Below are 21,916 nucleotides of genomic sequence, written 5' to 3' on the forward strand. Positions count from 1 at the left end.
GGGAAGAGCCCAAGCTGGTTTTAGAAGAGGACCTGCCTTCCCAGACTTTGTTCGGTGTTTTCCAAGCTCGGCTGCCCCTCCAGGAAATGACTTGCCAATCCAGCCGAGGATGGCGAACAAAACCCAGGGGACACTGGCTGAGGAAAGGCTGCTGCCTAGCCCTGGAGTGGAAGCAGGGAAAGCCAGCACAGGGAGTGTGAGGGCTGGACGCACGAAGGGCTGGGACGGTGGAGCCTACACATTCAGTCAGGCCACACAGCACAGGGACAGGGAGGACGTGTACAAAATGATGTTTATTGGCTTCTATTTTGGAAACAGACAAACATGAAAGGCTTTTGGTGGTGAGCTCACTCGGAGCTTGGAGTGGTGACAGCTTCCTGTCATTAGAACTCGGCCACCGGAAGATTCTAGCTTCATCTTCTAACGGGGCAACAAAGGGGTGGTAAACACTGCAGCCATCACTCCTGCCATAGGTCGGATGGCTAATGCCCAGACACATCAACAAAACTGTGTGTGTACAGTCGGAAATAGGTACTGTACGATACCAGGCAGGTAAATCAAAGGTGAAGTTGTAAACTAGCTAACAGTCATCAGCAGCTAAGTACACTGGGTCTGCAATGATACTCCTGTGTTTATCCTAAGAGCTGACATGTGTAACCGATGACTGCTGGCCTCATCAGGGGCAGTTAGTATGTGGACAAGGCATTTAAAAGCATATAGATCATTACTATTGTAAACTGAAAAAGCAAACCCAACATGATTAATTACTTTGCCTAGATCAATAAATACTAGTCCCAAGTGCTAAGTGTACCAGTAAGGACAGACACCATCAGTTAAATAAATCACGTTGTTACTTAGTGCTGTTCTATTCGCTAATGCACGTTAGTCAATTTGTGGACTTTATCCAACACATACACAGAGAATCTTCTTTGTTCAAAATTCTCCAAACGTCTCTTTTGGACATTTCTCTTCCACCCATTCTTATAAGAATAAAAATGAGACAACTTTTTAAACAAACTTTCCAGATTACAAGCCATCAAAAGCATGACTCTGGTCATGTTCCAGATCTTCACCCACAAGGGATGTACCGTCAAGGCTTCGACGTGCTTAGAAGGCCTCTTCCCCTGCTGGCAGCTTCCTCTCCCAGCCTCCTCCTGCCATATTGGAAGCCAAGCCGGCTCCTGGCTCTGAGATTTCATAACCAGTTTCCAAAGACCAACAGGATACCTACAAGGTGCCAGAAGGTTCAGGAAACCCTTCTCGTGTCTCTGGAGCTGTTATCAGTGAGGCCAACAAGAAGATACAAAGAGAACAAGGTTCGCAGGTGGATAAAAAGCCCAGACCTGGGGGAACCAGTGTTAAGGATTCAGCACAGTACCAAAGCCTGCTGACCCAAATAGCACTTTGAGAGCTCAGCTGTTAGAAACTCCAGGCACTTCTGGCATTTCTTTAACCACAGGGAATGAACATGTCTCCAAAAGGCCCTGCCCCCACCTAACCCCATCTCTCTCTGGATGAAGCACCGAGACATCCCACTTGCTATATCCGGGTATAGACACAAACACTCACAAACACAGGCCGTTCTGGATTCAGGACCAGAGGCTTCCAGCGCTCTGCAGCCGATGAGCTCTACCCACCACGGGTCCCCTTCCAGGCTGCGTTCCTAAGCCGGGGGTGGGGGTGGGGGGACTATTTTCTATTTTGAAGACCTACCCCATTGGAAATGAGCAGTGCAGGATCCTACGTGCAAATATTTGCAAACAATTTTTTTTTTTTGAAACGGTGCACATTTAAAAAATTCAAGTCAAATCCAGGAACAGACTAATGGGTTGGTTATCAGCTGGCCCCTCACCCGCAACAGGAAAATGATCAGTGTCTGAAATGAAAGCAGAATGAAGGCACCAGCTACTCCACCAGGGAGGTTAGTTCCTTGAGCTTGGTGGGGAGGCCTGAGAGGGAAAGGCTGAGGCTCTGTCAAAGACGGGACTCCCCCAGCCCTGCAGCCCTCCTGGGCCAAAAGGCAAAGGTGGCAGGTAGGATCTGGATATAGGTGAGACTGGCCCTCACCCATGTGCGAGGGGGGCAACTCCTTCCAGTAATTGTGAAGCGACAATAAGGAAGGCACACTCCTAGAGTTGAGCTTGTAAGGCTGTTGCCTCCTTCCACTCCCCACAGGACAGGGGGTGGCGGGGTTGGGGGGGAGATACCGCCCCACTACCTCTCCTCCCCTGTGAGCCCCACATCACAAGAACCTAACGGGGAACTCCAGAGGCCGACGCACCCTTGCTGGCTTTGTGTGTGGCTCAGCTGACCTCCTGCTATCGGAAGGCCAGGGGCCCTGGGAGCGTCGCACAGTCCACTGTCTGGGGGAAAGGCCCAGAGAGGGGGGTCTGGAGTCAGGCAAGCAGAAAGTGAACACTAGGCAATTGGGTCTATGTGGCTGCAAAGAGGTGGTCACAGTCACAAAAACGGAGGGTTCACAACCGGGATTTCCCCTCGGGCACTTGGACTGGGCCTGCACCCAGAAGACACGGGCAGCGTCGCCCACAAGAAGAGCCCCTTGGTGAGCCCCCGGGGACGGAGCGGCCCTTGCGCTGGTTGCCAGGCCGGAGCTGGGAAGTCCGAGAGGTGGGCATTCAGCCGAGGGAGGCACAGTTCAGCTCGGAGTCCTCCTGGCCGGCCCCCATCACCTCCTCCAGCTCGTCAGGGCTGTCGGTGATGTTGGGCTCACTGGAGCACTGCCGGTGGGGCGGGGAGAAGCTGGGCGGCAGAAGCAGGCACCTGTCCTCTCCGCCGGGCTCCTCGCCTAAGCCCGAGTGCATCCTGGTGGCCATGGCCAGCAGCTGGATGTCCGAGTGGGCGTTGGCCACCGTGTGCCGCCGGACGCTGCCGCACTTCTCCAGGTAGGCCTCCCCGTCTTGCTCCGTCAGAGGGCTCAGGGCCATCTCGTTCAGCGGCCGGCTGACGGGGCTCGTTGGCGAGGCGTAGTTCAGGACAGCGACCTTGGGCCGGACCCTGGAGTGGCGTCTGGCTGCAAGAGAGAAACCAGCAAGGGCCGTCAGTGGGGAGGGACAACAGGGTCAAACGCTCCTCCGGACCAGGTGGGGAAGAGGGAGGTGGAGGCTGCCCCTTCGGGAACAGCTTAGGCACGGTCCTACCGAGCGCAAGGGAGGGACCAGAAACGTCTCCCTGCTTCCCTAGCAGCTTCCCCCGTGTGCGCCATGCTGCCCGCCCGACAGCCCCAGCAGAGTAGGGGTCACCAAAGGGCTTTCCAGGACAGACTAGCTTCCAGGGGATCTCCCGTCCTTCCCAGCTGCTGCCTGGACTTCACTGCATTTGCCCTAAATCTCCTTTTAACCAGGCTCCTCCAAAGGCCTGGGCACGGGCTGGACCCGCTTCTACAAGAAACCCTCCAGCTCCGTGGAGCAGGACATGGCCTCCCCAGTGACAGCAGATGAAGCGGAAAAGGCCCCGTGAGCTCAAGTCCAGCTTACCCGAGGGGGTGTCCGCATTAAAGCTCGGGAGTGGGACGTCCTCCAAATCACCCGGCCCAGGCCTACAGCACTCCCTTCCCACCCCAAGACCTACGTGCTGTTCAAGTCATGTTCGATTCCAACAGCCTGTGGCACCCTCAGAGAGCGGGCTGGGCTCCCAGATGGGCCCGCGGAGGCAGACACGAAGAGGAGGGCTGGACGTGAATTGTCGCCAAACCGCTGCCACTTGAGCTCTCCCCACATTCTAGAAACTACGCCAGGCCTTGACCTGCACTCATCTTTTGACTCCTCCTAAAAACTGAGCTTATGTCGTGATCGGTTTATTGGCTCCCACTTTACAGATGAGAAAACGGAGTACCAGAGACGTGCACACAGCTAGGAAGCAGTACAGCTGGGCGTTAAGGCAGGGCCCCCTGCAGACCCTGCTCTTCCTGGACACCCACACAACACACACGTGACGACAGTAGGCAGAGTATCGCCAGGAAAAGAAGGACAAGCCAAGTGCACGGCTTCAGAGGCAGGGACAGGCATACCCATGCGTCAGGGAGGATGCGGCCTGGAGCCGGGCCTTCAGAGCAGCATCACTCCCAGAAGGGAGACGCGACGGCACTCTGAGCAACGGCAGCAGCCTGAGCAAGGTTCTGAGACAGGCGTACCATCGGGCCCCAGCCTGGCCAGGACACAGCATGCGTGAAACAGGGGAGGCGTGCTCAAGCAGGCAGGGGGGGCCCGCGGTCCTACGGGAGGGCCCCTGAGAGCCAGATGCAGCCAGCTGTGGCCAGACAAGCAGGGTGGACGGGGCAGATGGGGGCTGTGCTCCAGGAAGACGCACCTGCCAGGAGCCACCCGGGGTGGGGCCTGAGGGCCCAGAAGCGAGGGAAGCCAGGACCACGACAAATCTCCAACTGCTCCGTCTCGGGGAGGTCTCCTCCCCACGCTCCTGGAGAGGCAGCCCACCCCTTCTCTCACATGAGCTCCGCATCTATGTCATGAGCGGCGACGAAGGACCCCAGCGAGAGACAGGACTGAGAATGGAGGGCTGAGCACCAAGTGGGTTCTGTTCAACCCCTCTTTCTACCAGGATGTACTTCTCCCATCCCTCCAGCCACCCACCCCGTCTTCCTCTCACGGCTTTCCACCGCTCCCATGTCCTTGAGCCCCTGAAGGCCCCAAAAGAAACACTCACTCTCTCAGCAGGGGGACGCAGCAGGCAGCAATGGAGAAGTGCGACAGGGGTGGATTCCTGAACACCGGAAGGAGCACAGGGGAGGACTTAGTTCCTAAAGAGAAAGCAGACGTTGTTGCTCATAGACTGTCCTTGGGGACACGCGACCCATGCTGCTTTAGTTTACTCTCGGCTCTTCCCGTGGATCTGGAGGGGCCTGACACACGCTGGCATCACTTCCAGAGCTCATGCTCCTAAACGGGCATTACAGTGAGACCTGCCATGTCCGCCTGCAAAGCTCTCAGCAGCTGCCGTCTCTGGACAGTGCTGCCCGTCCATATATACACATTTATGCACGTGCAGTGACGGGAGAATGAAATCCCAAGCCTTAGGACCGAGTCACCAAGTCTGCTGGCTCTGAGCCCAACGGGAGATGATTGGCAGGTAATGATAATCATTTCTCAAAACCAAACAATATTATGTAGGATGTTACTGTGTTCCCATCCACTTTCTCACCACTGAGTCCCAATCTCCCTTTGAAACACCAGGGCTGCTCTCATTATTCCCATTGTTCAGATGAGGAAGACTGAGGCTCAGCCCAACTCTCATAGGCTCTACACTTTCCCCACTGCATGCTACCTTGTCTCAGGGCTCCAATGCTGCCCTTGGAAGACACCTTCCTCTCTGACACCAGGTAAGAGCAAACACTGTCCCCTGAGGTACCAAACAAGAGGCTGGAACTGGCTGGGAGAGGCTGGGTCAGCGGCCTTTCTCTCTGGGGAAGAATGAGTCAGAGAGACCAGGTGGCAAGGAGCAACCAAGGAGGAAGAATCCATGCCAGGCATTGACCGAGGTTTTCTGGGAAGCATGGGTGCTCATATCCTCCGCCAACACTTCTACAATGTTCCCACAGCTTTACAATAACCATGTATTACTTTTATGATCACAAATATCGATAACTATAAGAGAGAAGCACCAGAAGAGTTCAAAGAAGCAAGGATCCCATTAAAGAACCGTCCTTAAAAGAATGCCCTTGAAAACCGCCCATTGGTCCCCCACTATTGGAAACAAGCGCCTACGACTGGCAGTTGCAAAATCTGTGTTGTGGCCCAAACCTTCAACCAGCTGGGCAGGAGACTGGGCTAGGCTGCTTGGTGAGCATTTATTACGTGCAGATCCAGGAAGGGGAAAGAGCTAGAGCAAAGGCTGGGCTGGGCCCAGGACACAGGGTAAGGTGAGGGCATGGGGGCTGAAGGGTGGACACACACAGCATCTCGGGAGGAAATGAGGATTGTTTGATCCTTTCCAGGGGCCCTACCCCAGTAGAATGAGCCAGGAAAGGTGTTTCAGATGGGTGCCTGGACATTCTCCATCTTTCTCTCACGTTGTTAGCCAAGAAGCCCAAAGTCCTGGGGGGTTTAACAGGCAGAAGAGACAGGAAAGTCCACTTCAGCTGCTGCTGTGACCTGGAGCCACAGTGAGGGTGGCCAGCATGGAGGAGGGGGCCTCCGTGACGCTGCCTTCTCCTGCCCCAAACGCTCTGAGCTGCAACATGCAAAAACACTGTGGTCGCTGCTGAGAGGGCGAAATGTCGATCTGACATGGGGCCCGCCTCAGGGGCCTGAGCCCACTGCATGTGGTGTGTGTGTGTGTGTGTGTGTGTGTGTGTGTGTGTGTGTCTGCGTGCGCTTGTGTGTGTGGTAGGGGGTTGGGCCAATGAGTATCTGGTATGTGCCGGGTACTGTATCAGAAAAGGAGGTGCCTCACCGACATGGTCGTCTTCTGACCATTTAGTAGAAAAGGAATCGGAAGTGAAGATGTGAAATAACTTTCCAGCCAGTCAGCGGCTAATTCTGCCCAGGACTCAAAGCAGGGCTCCTGCGTGCCCACTGGGAAGACTACCCACGAGTAACGGTTAAAACCAGGTCAACAAGCATGGAATTGTTGAATCACTATACTGCACATTGAAACTAACATACAACTGCCTGCTAACTCTACTGGAGTTATAAAAAAAGGTCAACAAACGGCAGGGCAGAGGTCTAGGCAGGAGCTCTCTCGGGAGTCAGAGGAGGAGAAGCCTTGAAGAGGAGTCACCTCAGAGGGGCCCGTTCCGGAGTGATTGACAGACGGAACCAAGACCTTCACTCACTCACTCAGAGCAGGGACCTACGCAAGGGCCCGGGTACGAGGGGCCCACATGCTCCCTGTCCTCACCGAGCTAACAGTCTAAGGCTCAGACAGACAAGTAATCAGGCACGACGGCCGCAGCACAGCAAGGGGAGAGGCTCCTACGATTTCTCATCGGGAGGGATGCCAAGGGGGCCAGGCTGCCTGTGGCTGGGGCCCTCATCACAGCAGGTAGCAGCTCTGCCTGGGCCCTGCCCTGAGACGGGGTGGCGCCTTTCTTCTCTGTGCTCAGCCCCCTGCAGCTCAGAGACACCAAGCAACTGACTCCAGGCCATATAGCTGGAGCCCAAGCCCTGTGGTTCCCAAGGCCCTGCTGCCTCTGCGGCTGGCCCTGCCTCTCTCCTCATGGCTGTTCCCTGCTGGTGACTCACAGCAGAGGCCTGGGACTCTTCCTTCTGCCTTCTGGGTGGAATGTTTTGGTTCCCAAGACTGGGCGTGGGCAGAGCGGAGACCACAGGGGCCGCCGGGCTGTGCCGAGTCCCCTGGGCAGGCTGTTTCCTCGACAAGCTCCCTGCAGACTCTGGAGTCAACCTCAGACAAGCGCGTCGTCTGCATCCCCCGTGGGGTCAGGCCGCATGCTAGGCCTGGAGCTGAGACAGCTGCCCACGCGGTTCCCGCCTGTCCCCTTTCTGGCCTTCTTACCTGTACCAGGGAAAGCCAGGCCCTGCCACTCAGAGAAGGAAATCACCCTTTAAGAGGCCCATGAAGCTGCAGGCACCTCCTGGGGGCTGAAATGGGTCCTTTCCTTGCAATGGGGCCCCTTTAGCTGGGAGAGGAGGTGTGTCCTGGCACCTCAGCAGGCACCCACCTCCAGCCCTCCTTCTCCTCCCCCTGCCTTTCACACGGGGCGGGGTGAGGGGAGCCTTTATTCCTTCATCACTCCCCAGGTGCCCCACTGAGGTCTGGCATTCAGCCCCTTATACCAGAGCCAGCAATGGCAGCTCCTTTCAAACCCCCAGAGGCAAAGCCTGGATGAGGCAGTCCTCAGGCCCTTTGTGGGGGACTCACTTCCCAGGCCTTTGATCTCCCAGGCTCGAAGGACTGGCGGCCATAATGCGGGCATTGTGACCTCTGCACGCCAAGCCACTGTGAGCGGCCCTCTCCAGGCCCAGGCACCTAAAAGCCCATGAATGCCTACTTGTCACGAGGAGAAGTTAAAATCAATATCTCGAGGGAAAGGGCCCTCCCCTGGAGACACAATGGAGGAAGATCTGTGGGAGGTGAGGGCTTTTGTGTGGGAGAAACACAGCCAGCTGAGTGTTCAGTATTTGCTCGGAGGGCCCTGGAGGCAGCCAGGGCAGCAGCTTGGAGACTTGGGGAACTTGAAAGGTAGGATGTGGGCCTGGCCTCTGACAAAACTGTTTTTTTGTTTTTGGTTTTGGTTAAAGATTTCACTCCTCACCAACACATCCCCACGGCTCTGGAAAAGTGACTGCTTTGGAGGGGAGCCACACATGCGCGCGCGCGCGCACACACGCGCGCGCACACACACACACACACACACACACACACACACACACACACAGTTCTTCTAACACGAGCCTCAGGGTCCTCTCTCTCTCTGCCAAGCCTCGTATATCAGGGACTGAGGCTCACTCCTCACACCCATTGGCCTGGCTAACAGGAAGAGAGACGGCCCCAGAATCCTCATGGGGTCAGACATGGCTGGACAGGCACATGCAGAGGAGCGCCCCCTGGAGAAGCCACTTCTCCGGGTCTGGTCATCTACCCCATGCGGCCCTGGGGAGGTGTCTTCCCGACTGAGGCAACAACAGCACTCCCCCACCCCTCAGCGGGCTCTGCAAAGAGGAAAAGTGCCTGGTCAGTACCCGGAGCATGACAGGCATTTGATGAGTGGTGGCTTTGGGGATGAACGCTGGAGCGCTCCAGCTGCCCTTGACCGCTTGCACCCCCAGTTGCTTGTCCCCTGCCTCCCAGCCCCGAGTGGACCACAGCAAAACACTCCCGTGCCTTCACACCTCAGTTGGTGGTCTCTACACTCCTCTCCTTCAGGCAGGATAAACGTCATGGTCTCCATGTTTTACTGAGGGGGGAGACCGAGGCACAGGGAATCCTCACTTTATCTGGCAAAGGGGTGTCCTCAACAGGGAAGGGCTCCATTGTGGCCATTCCAACTTCCAGAGCCCTGCGGAGTTAGGGAATGAGGGGGAAGGATCACCTCCTCAGCTGTCCCTCAGTAAAATCACAATCACCTTCTAGAAACTGATGGGGGTAGGGGAAGGCTGGGGTGAGGGTGGAGCATGTAGGATAATCGGTAAAGTGCAAACAACCTCGGGCTTTCAAATCCCAGCTCCAGTAGCCAAGTGACCTTAATCCTCATTTGCCTCACCTCTAAAATGGGAACGATGGTGCCCACTGCCCACTCCGACATACGGTATCCAGCCCACCTGGCATCATGCCCAGGATGTAGTCTGTGGCCTGTGCCTTCCCCGGCCACCAGCCCCTTTGCAACTCTGAAGGTCTTTCAGTTCTTCAAATGCTCCAGCCTCCTGTCCACCAGTCTCCTTACCCCAAAGGCCTCCCACCTCTGCCTGGGATAGTTTAGTAAACAGGGAGGGTAGACTAACTCAAGTCCATCCTACAGGACTCATCACAGGTATCACTTCCTTCGGGGAGCCTCCCCTGATTCCCCCAGTCCAGGTCAAGTGCCCCTGCCGTGGGCCCTGTGGCCGATGTACCTTCCCCACCCAGAGAACTTGTTCGCTAATGAGTAGGTCACGATCTATTGTCTGAGACCGCCTCACTGGACCGTGTGCACCCCAGGGCAGAGATGGGTCCGTTATCATCATGGGTATACCTGAAGCACTTCATAAGGTACCAGCAGTAGGGTTTCAGTATACATTTGCTAAAATAATCATAATAAAACAATCCAAAAGAGTCCTTTTCTTCCCCTTCTGTCCCTCCTGAGACAATGCCACCGACAAGGATTGTCCTTGGTATAAAAAAACCCTCAGGCCTTTGCTTTATAGTTTGACAAAAGTATGTATTATTCTAACTGCGAAGCCACAGGTACCGCCTCTTAGAGGGAGTACTCTCAGAGCAAACTTCCAAATCTGTCCGTGTTCCTGGCTCTAGGCCCGGCCATTGGCAAAGTCCCTGTCATGGCCCAGCTCACCTGCTGGTGTCCTGACATCCACCCAGATCCTCCCGCCCCAGACTGGGTGAGCCTGCAAGCCAGTGGGCTGAGCTGAAGCAAGAAGGGGGGCTGCCGGGAGGGCATGGCAACATGGCTCCCCGGTCACGGCCCGAGAGGCAGGGCACCGTTTTCCTTCAGCTGCCACGGCTCCTCTGGCTTGTGCCGGCTCCTGGGTGGGATGAGTGAGCATGCGAGGGTGGAAGTGGGGGGAAGGACTGGGCGGGCAGGCTGGGGCCAGCACCCCAAGAGGTGTGGCAGCCGTGGCTAAGGTGGTATCCCCAGAGGAGCCATGAGGGGCCAGGAAAACTGGCAGCCAAGCCCTGCTTTCCCACAGCAGTGAGGCCCAGGAGGGGCCAGGAACCACGCTGGAGGCTGTCGCTCTGTCCTTTTCTTTGCTGCTCAGCTACGATTCCATTAAAGCAAGGAGAGGAGGCAAAAGATTCCAAATACACGAATTCCTTTCCACCTCTGCACGGGGGCCGGTCAGCCCTGCCCTGGGGTGCAGTTGCCTGTCATCCACCTAATAAATATTTTTTGAGTGCCTACTAGAGCCAACCACCATTAAAGTCACTGGGGATAGAAAAATCCCTGCGTTTGGGGGACTTTCATTTTCAAAGAGTCACTGAGGAATGTCTCTCATGATAAGCCTGTTGTATGGCTATTTCCCCATCTGGACTGTGGTTTCAGAGAGAGAAGGAACAGATACCATTCACCTCTAGATTCTCCAGGGTGCCAAATGCAGAGCCTGCACTAATGCTGGCTTTACAGCCACCAACACGAGCCCCTTTCCTTGGCATGTGGGGCCTGGCAGTACCTAGAGACAAGGAGGGGCTAACAGCCGCTCAATTTCAACTGCACACGAAACGAGTTGGCTTCACATTTCAAGCTGCTTTCAAGGGAAAATCCATCACGGGGTGGTTTTTCCACTCAAGTGTGTGTGGAGCGTGCAATACGGCACAGTGTCTGGTGATCAGATACACGGAAATCATCGCAGGCACACGGAAAAGATCGAAGCCACCGATCAAAGATGTGGATCAGACAAGCAGCACCACAGAGGCCCAGTCCCTGGGGACGAGTCGTCGAGCGGGGAGGGTTACCGCCACAGAGGCCAGCAGGAAACACGAGTGATTGCCAGGCACGGATTTGCACGGACCCACATCTGAAGCAAAGGGCTTGGTACAGAATCTGGGCTCAGGAAAACAGAGCCGGCAGCGTTATCACCAAGTCTCCCGGCAGCTGGAGGGCCTCGCCCCTTACCCAACATATACACGGGGCCCGAGACGCCGCGGTCCTCACTGATGCCGAGGAACGGAGACACCACTTGCTTCACCAGTTCCTCCAGCTGCAAATAACTCTCACTGGGGCCTGTGGGCTCGTGAACACTCTGGAAATAAACATCCAAGAGAGACAAGGGTCAGTCAAAAGTTGCCAGGACCAGCCGGCACTCAGCCACCAAGTCCGGATGGCCCGCCTACTACATTCAAAGCAGTGATACCAGCATTTCTGTGACTGGGATGAAGGAAACCGAGGCCTGACGCCTGAGTCACTTGCCATGGGCCACAGTCTCAGAACTGTGTAGGGCAGGTGGCACCGCCCCCACACCAGCTCCAGGGCTGGGGTCGGACTGGTCCCACCCCAGTAAGCCCACCCTGCCATCCTAGTCCCTCACACCCAGCACGCAGGCACTTTACACGGCCCAGAGCAGGGGCCTCTCAGCAACTCAAGGAGCCGGTGCTCTCCCTCATCGTCTACCTTCTACAGATGAGGAGGTGACACCAGAGAGCTCAAGCAACTTGCCCAGGAGCACTCAGCTGCTAAGTGGCAAAAACCCTGGGCCAGGAATGCCGGCTCTGGCTCTGAACCATCTTACTGCCACTTGTTAAGGAGGCTAGAAAAGGGGGACAGAATATGGAAAAATCCAGAAGAGTAGAAGAAAGGAGAGTCACTGTGGAGCTAGACAGATGTTGGGCACCATGATGAAGAAGAGTTAGTTCAAAAGCCCAACAGGACAGGAATCCTCAGGGCTAAGCCCGAACAAACCCCAACTAACACAAATGACGGTGGTCAAAACCAAAAAGGAGACAAAGAGTGATGAAGGCTCTATAGAAGACCAGCAGACTCCCAGGGAACCCAGTTTCTCGCTGGAAAGGGCTCGCAGCCTTGCTCTGTGTTGAGGGGCTGCAGGGGAGCAGAGACAAAAGGTCCCATTGGGGGCTCCCCTCGGCCCCACAGGATGTCCCACCAAATCCTCAAATCAGAGTCGATGTTACATCGCCTTCACCTAAAAAGTAAAAACTCCCCACTGTGCTGGGAAGTTTTCAGGGATTGGAGAAGAAGAAGGTGGAGGGGTGAAGCGGGAAGGACCCATCCCACAGGTTGCAGGGGGGGGGCTGGGTGAGGTGGGGGCTCCCCTGCACACAGGCTGACTTAGCCCCCTTGTCAGCTCCACCTCATGGAGACAAGGGTGGCTGGGGGCGGGGGGGTGACAGGGAGGGCGTGGCTTGAGGAAACACAAAGGAGGTTGCAGAAGGGGGCGACAGGGGGCTGGGGGGGGGCGGAAGACCTGGAGGCCTCTGACTGGCGGGGGTGGGGAGGGCAGTAATCTGGCAGTGGAAACAAAGGGGAAAGCACAGGGATGGCTTCCCTCAGGAAGGGAATCCTCAAGACCCCAGAAGGGAGAGCGGAGCCTTATTCGTGCTCCCCAGGCCTCAAGAGTGGAGCAGTTTTAGCCCCCAAACCACCTTGACTGGTGTTCAGAGCTGAGGAAACGTTTTTCTTTTTCATTTTTTTCCTCATTATTTCTCATCTGCCTTCTCCCCCATCCCCAAGTGTTTCCTCCACTACAATTTAAAATGCTGAACAGAGGGGCACCTGGGTGGCTCAGTCATTTAAGCATCTGACTTCGGCTCAGGTCATGATCTCACGGTTTGTGGGTTCGAGCCCCATGTCAGGCTCTGTGCTGCCAGCTCAGAGCCTGGAGCCTGTTTCTCAGATTCTGTGTCTCCCTCTCTCTCTGACCCTCCCCTGTTCACGCTGTCTCTCTCTCTCAGAAATAAATTTAAAAAAAAAATTAAAAAAATAAAAAATAAAAAAAATAAAATAAAATGCTTAACAGAGAGGGACAGCAGAGAAAGGAGAGGAGGCAAGAGGTGGGAAGAAAACGGGCAACAAGTGCATGCTTTGGAGCTGGGTGGTTTTCCCCCGGGGGGGGCGGCCAAACAGCCTAGCTTGCACGTAGCCCTCAGCCTGGCGCCGGGCTGGCTATGTGTCTGCAAGGCCCAGTGCAACATGAAAGTGTGGCGTCCATTGCTGAAAAATTATTAAGAATTTCAAGATGGTGACAGGAGAGAATTAAACCAAGCACGTGGTCCTGCTGGGCATGGGCCCCTGGGTGACTGCACAGGTGTCCCTCGGAAGGCACTATTCTGCGATGACCTCAGGACCTGTCTGCACCTGGCAGGAAGAACCAGATCTCCACAGTGGTCAAAATCTCCCGGTCAGCCTCTCCCTGGGGCAGCGTGGGGACAGAAGCATACAGCCCACAGCAGGGAAGCTGGAGCCCCTTGTATCTGGGGGACGCAGGGGTTTGTTCACTGACATTTTGGAAGAGCACTGGAAAGGGGAAAGGAGGCCTGAGAAATGGCTCTTTTCTCTGTACGAGAGTCAGGCAGGGAAACACCAGCCCCAGATCACGTGGTACTGGGGAAAGTGGGCGCCCGGGGAGAGAAGGGAGCAGTTCTAACTACCGGGGCCCAAATTTCCTGCAAGTGGAATGATCCCAGGGTCGTGCAACCTGCAGATGGCCTTCAGACCCAGCAGCCGCCACCCTGCTCAAGACGATAGACCCGGGCTGGCCAAAGACCCCAACTCATCCCTGTCACAGCCGTGGGCGTTATAGCTCCCAGGGCCAGGAAGAACGTGGGCCAGAGCTCGTCCCACGAGACCCTCAGGGAAATAACGCCAAATGCCCAGCATCAACGGGGACCATCTTAGAAGCTTGCGTGGCGTCTCCCAGGACCCCAGGGGGCTGCTGGGGCAGGCAGTGATAGCTGAGCACAGCTGGGTGGATGGGTAGACAGAGCCAAGCGCTGACGACCGGGTGACAGATCCACTCTTACAAATTAGGACGTGACCTTAAGCCGGCTAGCCAACCCTCTGAAACCCCGCCTCATCTGAGAACACAGGGACACAGACTGTTTCCTTGCCCAACTTCCCAGACCTCGGTCACGACCATGGGGTCTCTCCGACTGTACTTCCTTCTGCCAAGAGAGAAATCCCCACTACGTGACAGTCACCGTCAGGGGATTTGAGGCCAGAGACCTGGGGTCAGTCCTACTCAGGCTCTTCATGGCTGTGCCATCACTTACTGAGCACGTGTTTGGCTAACCCCTCCCCTGGGCGTGCTGGGTGCTGGGTGCTGAAGGAGCAAGATGGAGGAGAAAACAAACAGACCTGCCTTGACCGGAAGGGGGCTGTGGGCCCCGGGAGACCCTGCTGTGCAGGGAGACACAGAGGTGATGCCAGTGTGGCCGGAGGTCCCGGGTGGGGAGGTGGGAGGACCGAGGGGGGTGTACAGACTGGGCTGCTCTCCTGAGACCCCACCGGGAACCCCACGGACTGCAGCGAGGGCGGGGGGCTGGGGTCGGTGAAGGAGACAGTCCCCAGGCAAGCAGACTAACCCCTACGGGGCTTCAGGGGTCTGACGGTGGCTTTCTCATGTGGTTCCTGGGTTGTCCAATGTGGGAACAACATGGGGGTGTTTTTCATTAGCACAGAGACAGGCTTTCCTGGTCTACTGCCAGCAGGTGGGGGCCCCACCCCAATTCTCCCTCCAAAAGAACAAAAAGCAAACAGCAGCAACAACAGAAGAATCACCTGCCATCCCTAGAATATTATACCTGGAAATAAGGGGAGGGAAGCCCAGCTTCTCTTTCCCAGTCTTCCTATCCAAACCTCAAGGGACTCATTTTCTAGACTCCTTACGTGAGACGCAAGCTCTACTTTATGCATCTCAGAGAGGAGCTGCACACACACCCTGAGCCCCCCTCTTCCTCCCCTGCCATAAAAATGCCTGAGCCGGCTTCCCAGCCATTGAAGTGCCCCCCTCCCCCCATGCTATTAGGCAGCTCTTGCTCCTCTCTGACTTCAGGAAAAGGCAAGAATGCCCAGAAGGATGGCCCCGCTTAGCCGGGGAGAGGGAGACCAGGGCCCCAAGCTTGCTGTTCTACCCCTGTCAAGAGGGCAGAAAGGTCACCACCAGCCTGACAAAGGATGAAACTGGCTACACTCGGGAACGACTCGGACCTGACACTGCGGCAGCTGAACTTGTTACAGAGGTGGAGGCAGAGTGGCCATCTTCTGGGGCTGTCCCTGAGCCGCAGCTCTGTTCCCTTGGGAAGTATGCACCCCCATCCATCGGACTGGGCTCCCTGACGCCATGTTTATGGTCCTCAACCCAAGGTCATGGCTGACTGGCAGAGGGGAGTTGTGCAGCCAGAGCTAGACAAATCCAGTTCTTTCCCCTGAGTGTACCTAGCTCTGAATCTTACTATCTCTTGCTGAGAAAGCTTGGACAAGCACACACTTCCCGGGTTTCCATTTCTTCATCTGTAAGATGGAAAGAACAACACTGTCTACCTCATAAGGTGGCCGTTTGGATTATCTGATTCAGAAAACACCACACAAAGGCCTCGGCCTGTGCCTGACATATAGCGAGGAACCAGGAGTGGTGGCTCATCTTCCCACTGTTGACTCAGAACTGGGATTACGAGACAGCCCTCTGGGGCATCTCTTGCTGGAAACACGGGAGCCGTGTGGGGGAGGCCACGCCTGGTCAGGTGCAGACCAAAGTACTGACCGCAATTCTGCAGACGGAGGGCGAAGGAGAGAGACAGACACCAGACAGGGCCAGGGGAGGCGCCTCAGACAGAAACCAGCAAGACTGATAGGTGGTGAAAGGCAGGCAGCTTCGAGGCCTGGTGTGGTCTCACTTCTGGCTGCAGTCTCTTAGGATGCCCCCCTGCCCCCGGAACCTTCCAGTGAGCTCCTAGTCGGTCTTGGGCTAGGCTGCAGTGGGCTCTTGTGGTCGCGTGTGACTTGCGGATCGCTGACGTGCGGGGGAGGGGGGGAGGCTGCTGCTTCCCGAGTGACAGGACCCTGCCTCTCTGGCCCCCACCAGGATCCCAGCATGGAGCACAGCACATGGAGCACGGCACCAGAGGCCTCACAGGTGGTCAGTGAAGCTACAGTAAATGAACAAATGAGCTAAGGAAAAGGAACGGCTACACTGAAGAACACAAGCTCAGCTAAGGGTGTGCAGGCCGCTTGGTCCCTCCACCGTCCCACAGGGTGTCTTCCTCCCTGGGCCTGGTGGCCACCTCGCCACGGGAGCCTCACCCACCTGTAGGATGAGCAGCATCTGGACAATGGATGAGGGCGGCTGGGACCGGGCCAGCAGCAGCAAGTCACCCAGCTTCACCTTCAGCAGGACCAGGTCGCGGAAGCCCAGCAGGGAGATCTGGCGGATGGTCAGCTCCTGGCCCTGGAGAGGAGAGAAGGGGCAGGGCTGGGAGGTGAGAGTCGGCTGGATATGCCACCAACCACAAGGGGTCCAGGACGACCAGTGTGTACAGAGCACCAGGATGGGCCGGGATGAGGAGTCTGCAAACCTGGGTGGGGGGTGGGAGGTGCGGGCAGACAGCCAAAGAGTCGAAGATTTGACCCCTGTCCTTCCGAATGAAAGTTTCATTTAAGATAAGGTGTGACTCAGGGGCTCCTGGGTGGCTTAGTTGGTTAAGTGTACGAGTTCAGCTCAGGTCATGATCTCACGGTTCATGGGTTTGAGCCCCACGTCAGGCTCTGTGCTGACAGCTCGGAGCCTGGAGCCTGCTTCAGATTCTGTGTCTCCCTCTCTCTCTGCCCCTCCCCGACTTCTCTCTCTCTCTCTCTCAAAAATAAATAAAACTTAAAAAAAAAAAAAAGATAAGGTGTGACTCAATCTGCCTAAGTGACCCAGGACAGTACAAGATACATGACTATGCTGTCATGAGGGGCAAGAGGCGTCCAGGAAGGAAGAAGAAAGGAAGATAGGGGGAAGAGAGAGAAAAGATCAACACCACCCCTGCCCCCCACGTTCAAGGCTGCTTCCTCCAACTTTGTCTGCTCAATATGTAGGGACCTAGCACATGACAGGCAAAGGAGGAAAACACAGGGACTCATCTTGGCCATGTAGGGTGCGGGCAGAGGATGAAAATAGATGATAATCTTAAGAGCGGACACTTCCTAAGCTTCGTGTGCAAGTCACGACTCTAAATATTTTAGAAGGAAATAACACATTTAGTCCCCCACCATTTACGATAGGGACTATTATAAAACCTACTTCACAGATGAAAACCCTAAAACACAGGCTTACGGGACTATACCCAGGGTAGAGCTGGATCTCAAACATTACCCATGTGATTTTCGAGCTCCCAAAGTTTCCCAAAAGAGAAAGGAGGGCTTCTTTCCTAGACTCTCATTTGCATGTGTATACACAGCACACACCAAAAATGGGCTACTCTTGGTTGAAGTTGAAGATCATCAAGGTACCTGCCAAATAGGATGAAGCTCTCCATCCCACAAGTCTGCCAAGGTCAAGAAGTTTTAGATTTCCCATAACTCCTAAGGGTTTTGCAGAAACACAGGTAAGAGTGGTTTTACCATCCCTGTACCCTCCCCTATCCCACCCTAAGAGATGCACACAACCACCGCCAGTGCCTTACAGGCTTGGGTCAGCCAACCCTCCCCCCCTTGATTGCCTCCCCCACAGCCTTAAAGTGCTATAGTTTCTAATTTTTGCCCCACATGCCAGCACGCAGCACTGACTGCCTAGTTCCTCTCGAGGGTTCCTTTCCCTTTATAAGGTAGGAAAACGAAGGCAGGCTTCCACACCCTTGAACACAGTAGGTAGTCAAATCACACTTGTCCAACGAGGCAGTAGGTGTCAGACACCTATACAGCCAGGGGCCTCTAAGAAGGATCTGGCTGGACAAACAGACACCTTGGCGTGTTACTACCAGTAGCGAGAGCCCCCAGCTCGGGGCTTCCCATGGTGGGGTGTCTGGGTCAGCCGCGGCAGCAGCAGCACTTGGGAAACTGTGCAGGGAAGGGGACAGACGGGCAGTATCCACCGTCACCAGAGCTTATGATTCTTCAAGAGAAGGACAGTAACATCCTCAGACCCGCATAGCTGGGCTCCTGCCTGGATGTAGGCCAGCGAGGGCCCTTCTTGGCCATCTGACTGTTGTCCCGGGGTCATGCCCGCTCAGATATGACGCTCCCATCCTAAACCCTTCTGGGTACACCCACACGTTGAAATTCCATGCCCTCTGGGTCCCTAGAGAGAGACCAGGGTCTACACACCCCCGCCAGTCGGCTGCCAAATAAAACAGAGGATGTCCAGTTGAATGTGGGATGTTTTTTAGTAGAAATGTTTCAAATACTGCATTATTCATTGTTTTTCTGAAATTCAAATTTAACTCAGCATCCTGTCATTTTATTTGCTAAATCTGGGAACCCTACCTCCCCAGTCTGTCTTCTTAGGACCCAGTGCTGGCCTAGAAGTGATTATTACAGGGCATGGAGGCTGGACTGTCCACCTAAATGCTGCAAACTCCCTCATGGGGGTACAGGATGGAGCTGAGGATGGACTCAAAAGAGCAGTGAGCTGTGCAGGCCAGAGGCTTCCACTGACCTTGTTAGGGGCAGGCTGGAAATGGAAAGGAACTCTGGAGGCATAACCTCCCCAATGTTTAAATATTGATACATAGTTAAAACAATCCCAAGCTCTCACATAACACCATTCAGAGCAAACAAAGCACGTGGGCCTTAGGTCTGGTCCCAGGGTAATTCCTACCACTGCTAATGGTTCAGGCGCTGGGCCCCACACCCACACTTCTTTTTTTTTTTTTTTTAATTTTTTTAATGTTTTATTTATTTCTAGGAGAGAGAGAGAGAGACAGCGTGAGCAGGGGAGGGTCAGAGAGAGAGGGAGTCACAGACTCCGAAACAGGCTCCGGGCTCTGAGCTGGCAGTCAGCACAGAGCCCGACGCAGGGCTCGAACCCACGAACCGCAAGATCATGACCTAAGTGAAAGTCGGACGCTTAACCAACTAAGCCACCCAGGCACCCCCCACACCCACACTTCTGCAAAGCCGGGGGAGACGGGGGCCTTAAGCCCAGGGGTGGAGTGGGGGCAGTGTTCATGCAGGACAAAGAGGTGGGTCTTGGAGAGGAACATCGATTGGTCAGCCTGACTTCGAGGGCATCCGCTCCGGGCTGGCAATGCCTCCCTCGTCCTGCTGTTAGACTCTGCGGGAAGGTGGGAGGGAACCACCTCAAGTGTTAGGAGGCGCTCAGGTCACACAGTAACACCAAAGAGATGCTGCTCACTTCTCACACGCAATCCCACAGTTTGCAGATGCAACCGAGCTGTGCTCAGAGAAGTGAAATGAGTTTGCCCAGGGCCTAGCCACCGATTGCAAGTCCTGTGTTCTTCCTGCTACATCACTTCTTTGGGAATCCCTTAAGGAGGGTGAGGAACATTATTCCCTTCCTGCAATTTGGGACCGTAGGACCCCTGCCTTAAAATCGTGCTTCAAAGAAAGTTGAGGGGGGGTGGCAGAAAGAAAGGGACAGGAAAGAAAACAGTCTCCCTGCCCCATCTTCTCTACTTCTGAAAAGCTGGAAGAAACAAACCACTCCAAGAATATACAAGGCATATTCAAAACCAAGAGGCTGACGAGAGCCTACAAATTGCTAGTTATGCAGGCGCGCTCTCTTTGCTTGAGGTCGGATGCTAAACATAGACCAGAGAGCCCTTCAAAGAGCCCTGAGGTCCTTGGCCGACTCTGGGCGCCCAATGTCCTGCCTCTCTCCCCCGTTTGCCAGGAGGCCCGAGTTGGCAAAGGCCAAGGAATGAGACAGAGTGCTGAGGCCGGCAGGAGAGCTCCTCCGAGACTGACCTGAACTGGATAAAATATTGCCTGCAGGGTGGGGAGAGTCTCAGTGAAGAAGTGGTCCCACACTTCAGCCAGAACCTCAATGCGATTTTCACCTACACGAGGGCGAGAAGATGGGAGGGGAGAAAGAAAGAAAAGAATTGGTCATTACTTGCAGGAGAGGCTAGGGACGGCTCCGTGTCAAAGGGAGCATGGGGGCAGGTAGTGAAGCTCCCGACGTACATTTCATCCAGGAGACATGGCTACACATAAATGTGGGAATGGGTGGAAAGACTGAACCGAAAATATGCAAACATGGCTTCTATCCCCCAATCCAGAAAAGGGAATTGAAGTCTGGAAATCACATAACAATTGCTGCTGTCGTGAGAACGGTCACAACATTCTCAGGCACTGTACTAAACTCGTGGTCTACATTTCACAAACAAACTCTATCCCCTCATTTTACAGGATCGGAGAGAGAGGCCAAGTGTCTAGCCTAACATCACACAGCTAGAAGGCAGAGCTGGGAATCCTGAATTCATGCCCTTGACCAACATCATCTGGGAGGATCAGGTCCACAGTTCTGCATTGTTATGATTTTCTAATCACTGTGACACTGGATTTTCATTCTGGGTTTGAGCTGTCAGGACAGGGAAGTGGAGAGAAGGGTCTGGAAACTGTCACTTCCACCCACCGATTCCACCCACGGAACTCGGGCCCTGCCTCTTGATGCTATACTTACTCTCACCCCTGTGATCCTGAGCCATTGGTCAGGCCCCGCCCCCCAGGTGACATGAGTGACCGACCCACTGGGTGACCCACTGCCAACGGAAGGCCGTGCCAGGAACTTGGCACTGGCAGAGAGGAGCTGGCACGGTGGCTGCTTTCTAATGACCTAGATAACAGAGCTGACTGGGCACTGTCTTTGCTCATCTGAGGCAGAGAAACTGGGTCGGCCAAGATTAGACACTGAAAGATGCGTTTGGCAAAACGCTGCCAGTTCCACTGAAACGGATCTTGAAAGATTCATTTAGCATCTTCTGCCTATTAATTTAATGGACCATAAAAGCAGTGGCTGGGAGAGAGAACAGAACAAGGGCAGAATGAGCAGCTAGCAGGGCCAAAGATGTGCGCATTCTGAAAGGTCAGAGAGAAACATGCTGGGGGGGATGCAAATCCACAGCACCCTGTAATTTCCCTAACCGGGTGCTAATTACACGTTGTTGGGATCACAGACGGACTTCTCTGTCTCTTCCGCCGGCACGGGGTGAGCATGGGCCCCTGTCTGTCCTGCTCACCATTATTATTTCTAGTGCCTGGCATATTGCCAGACAGATCAATAAATCAATTTTTAGAAATCTCTGAGTAAATGAATGGCAAGAATCAAGTGTACAGGCTCATGCAGATGCTATGGCTGGTGAGTGAAGGTGGGGGGGGGGGCGGTTAACATTTAACCCCAATGCAGGACAGGACAGAACAGGACTTAATAATTAGCTCCAACCTTCTCCTTTGCTCTCAGATCAATAAAACCTCCACAATACGGGCAATTTGGAGGGTCAGGGTGTTTCCTTCTTCCATGTCCTCACTCTCCTTCTCTAGTCCCCTAAGTATGGATTTTATTTCAGCCCATCACGCTCACCATGCTCCTGCACACCACAGGGCATTTGCATGTGCCAGTCCCTTTGCCTAGACTATTCTTTACCCCTCTTTCTGCCTCACCTACATCTGCCTCTTCTCCTAGTTACAGCTCCAGCATCGCTTCTACAGCAAAGTCTTGCCCATGGGACAAATCTCCTTCTTACAGACTATTTTTTTAAAAAAATATTTATTTAGTTTTGAGAGAGAGAGAGACAGAGTGCGAGCAGGGGGAGGGCAGAGAGAAAGGGAGACACAGAATCCAAAGCAGCCTCCAGGATCACAGCCATCAGCTCAGAG

The 21,916-nt window shown here is 54.8% G+C and overlaps 1 protein-coding gene across 6 annotated transcripts in view; it reads right to left on the reverse strand.

The window, feature by feature from the left end:
- Positions 1–274: 274 nt before the first annotated feature.
- The window catches only part of PRR5L (proline rich 5 like), a 151,665-nt gene continuing 130,023 nt past the window's right edge, over positions 275–21,916 (reverse strand). For all 6 annotated transcript variants that reach the window (XM_039233336.1, XM_039233337.1, XM_039233338.1 and 3 more), the window contains 4 exons: positions 20,006–20,097; positions 16,404–16,544; positions 11,261–11,387; positions 275–3,031 (listed from right to left, as the gene is read on the reverse strand). In XM_039233336.1, coding sequence (XP_039089267.1) covers positions 2,637–3,031; positions 11,261–11,387; positions 16,404–16,544; positions 20,006–20,097 — 755 coding nt within the window. In that variant the 3' untranslated portion in view covers positions 275–2,636. The remainder of the gene's footprint in view (positions 3,032–11,260; positions 11,388–16,403; positions 16,545–20,005; positions 20,098–21,916) is intronic.

The sequence above is a fragment of the Hyaena hyaena genome, unplaced genomic scaffold (genome assembly GCF_003009895.1).
Source record: "Hyaena hyaena isolate Hyena2069 unplaced genomic scaffold, ASM300989v1 scaffold_74, whole genome shotgun sequence".
NCBI lineage: Eukaryota > Metazoa > Chordata > Mammalia > Carnivora > Hyaenidae > Hyaena > Hyaena hyaena.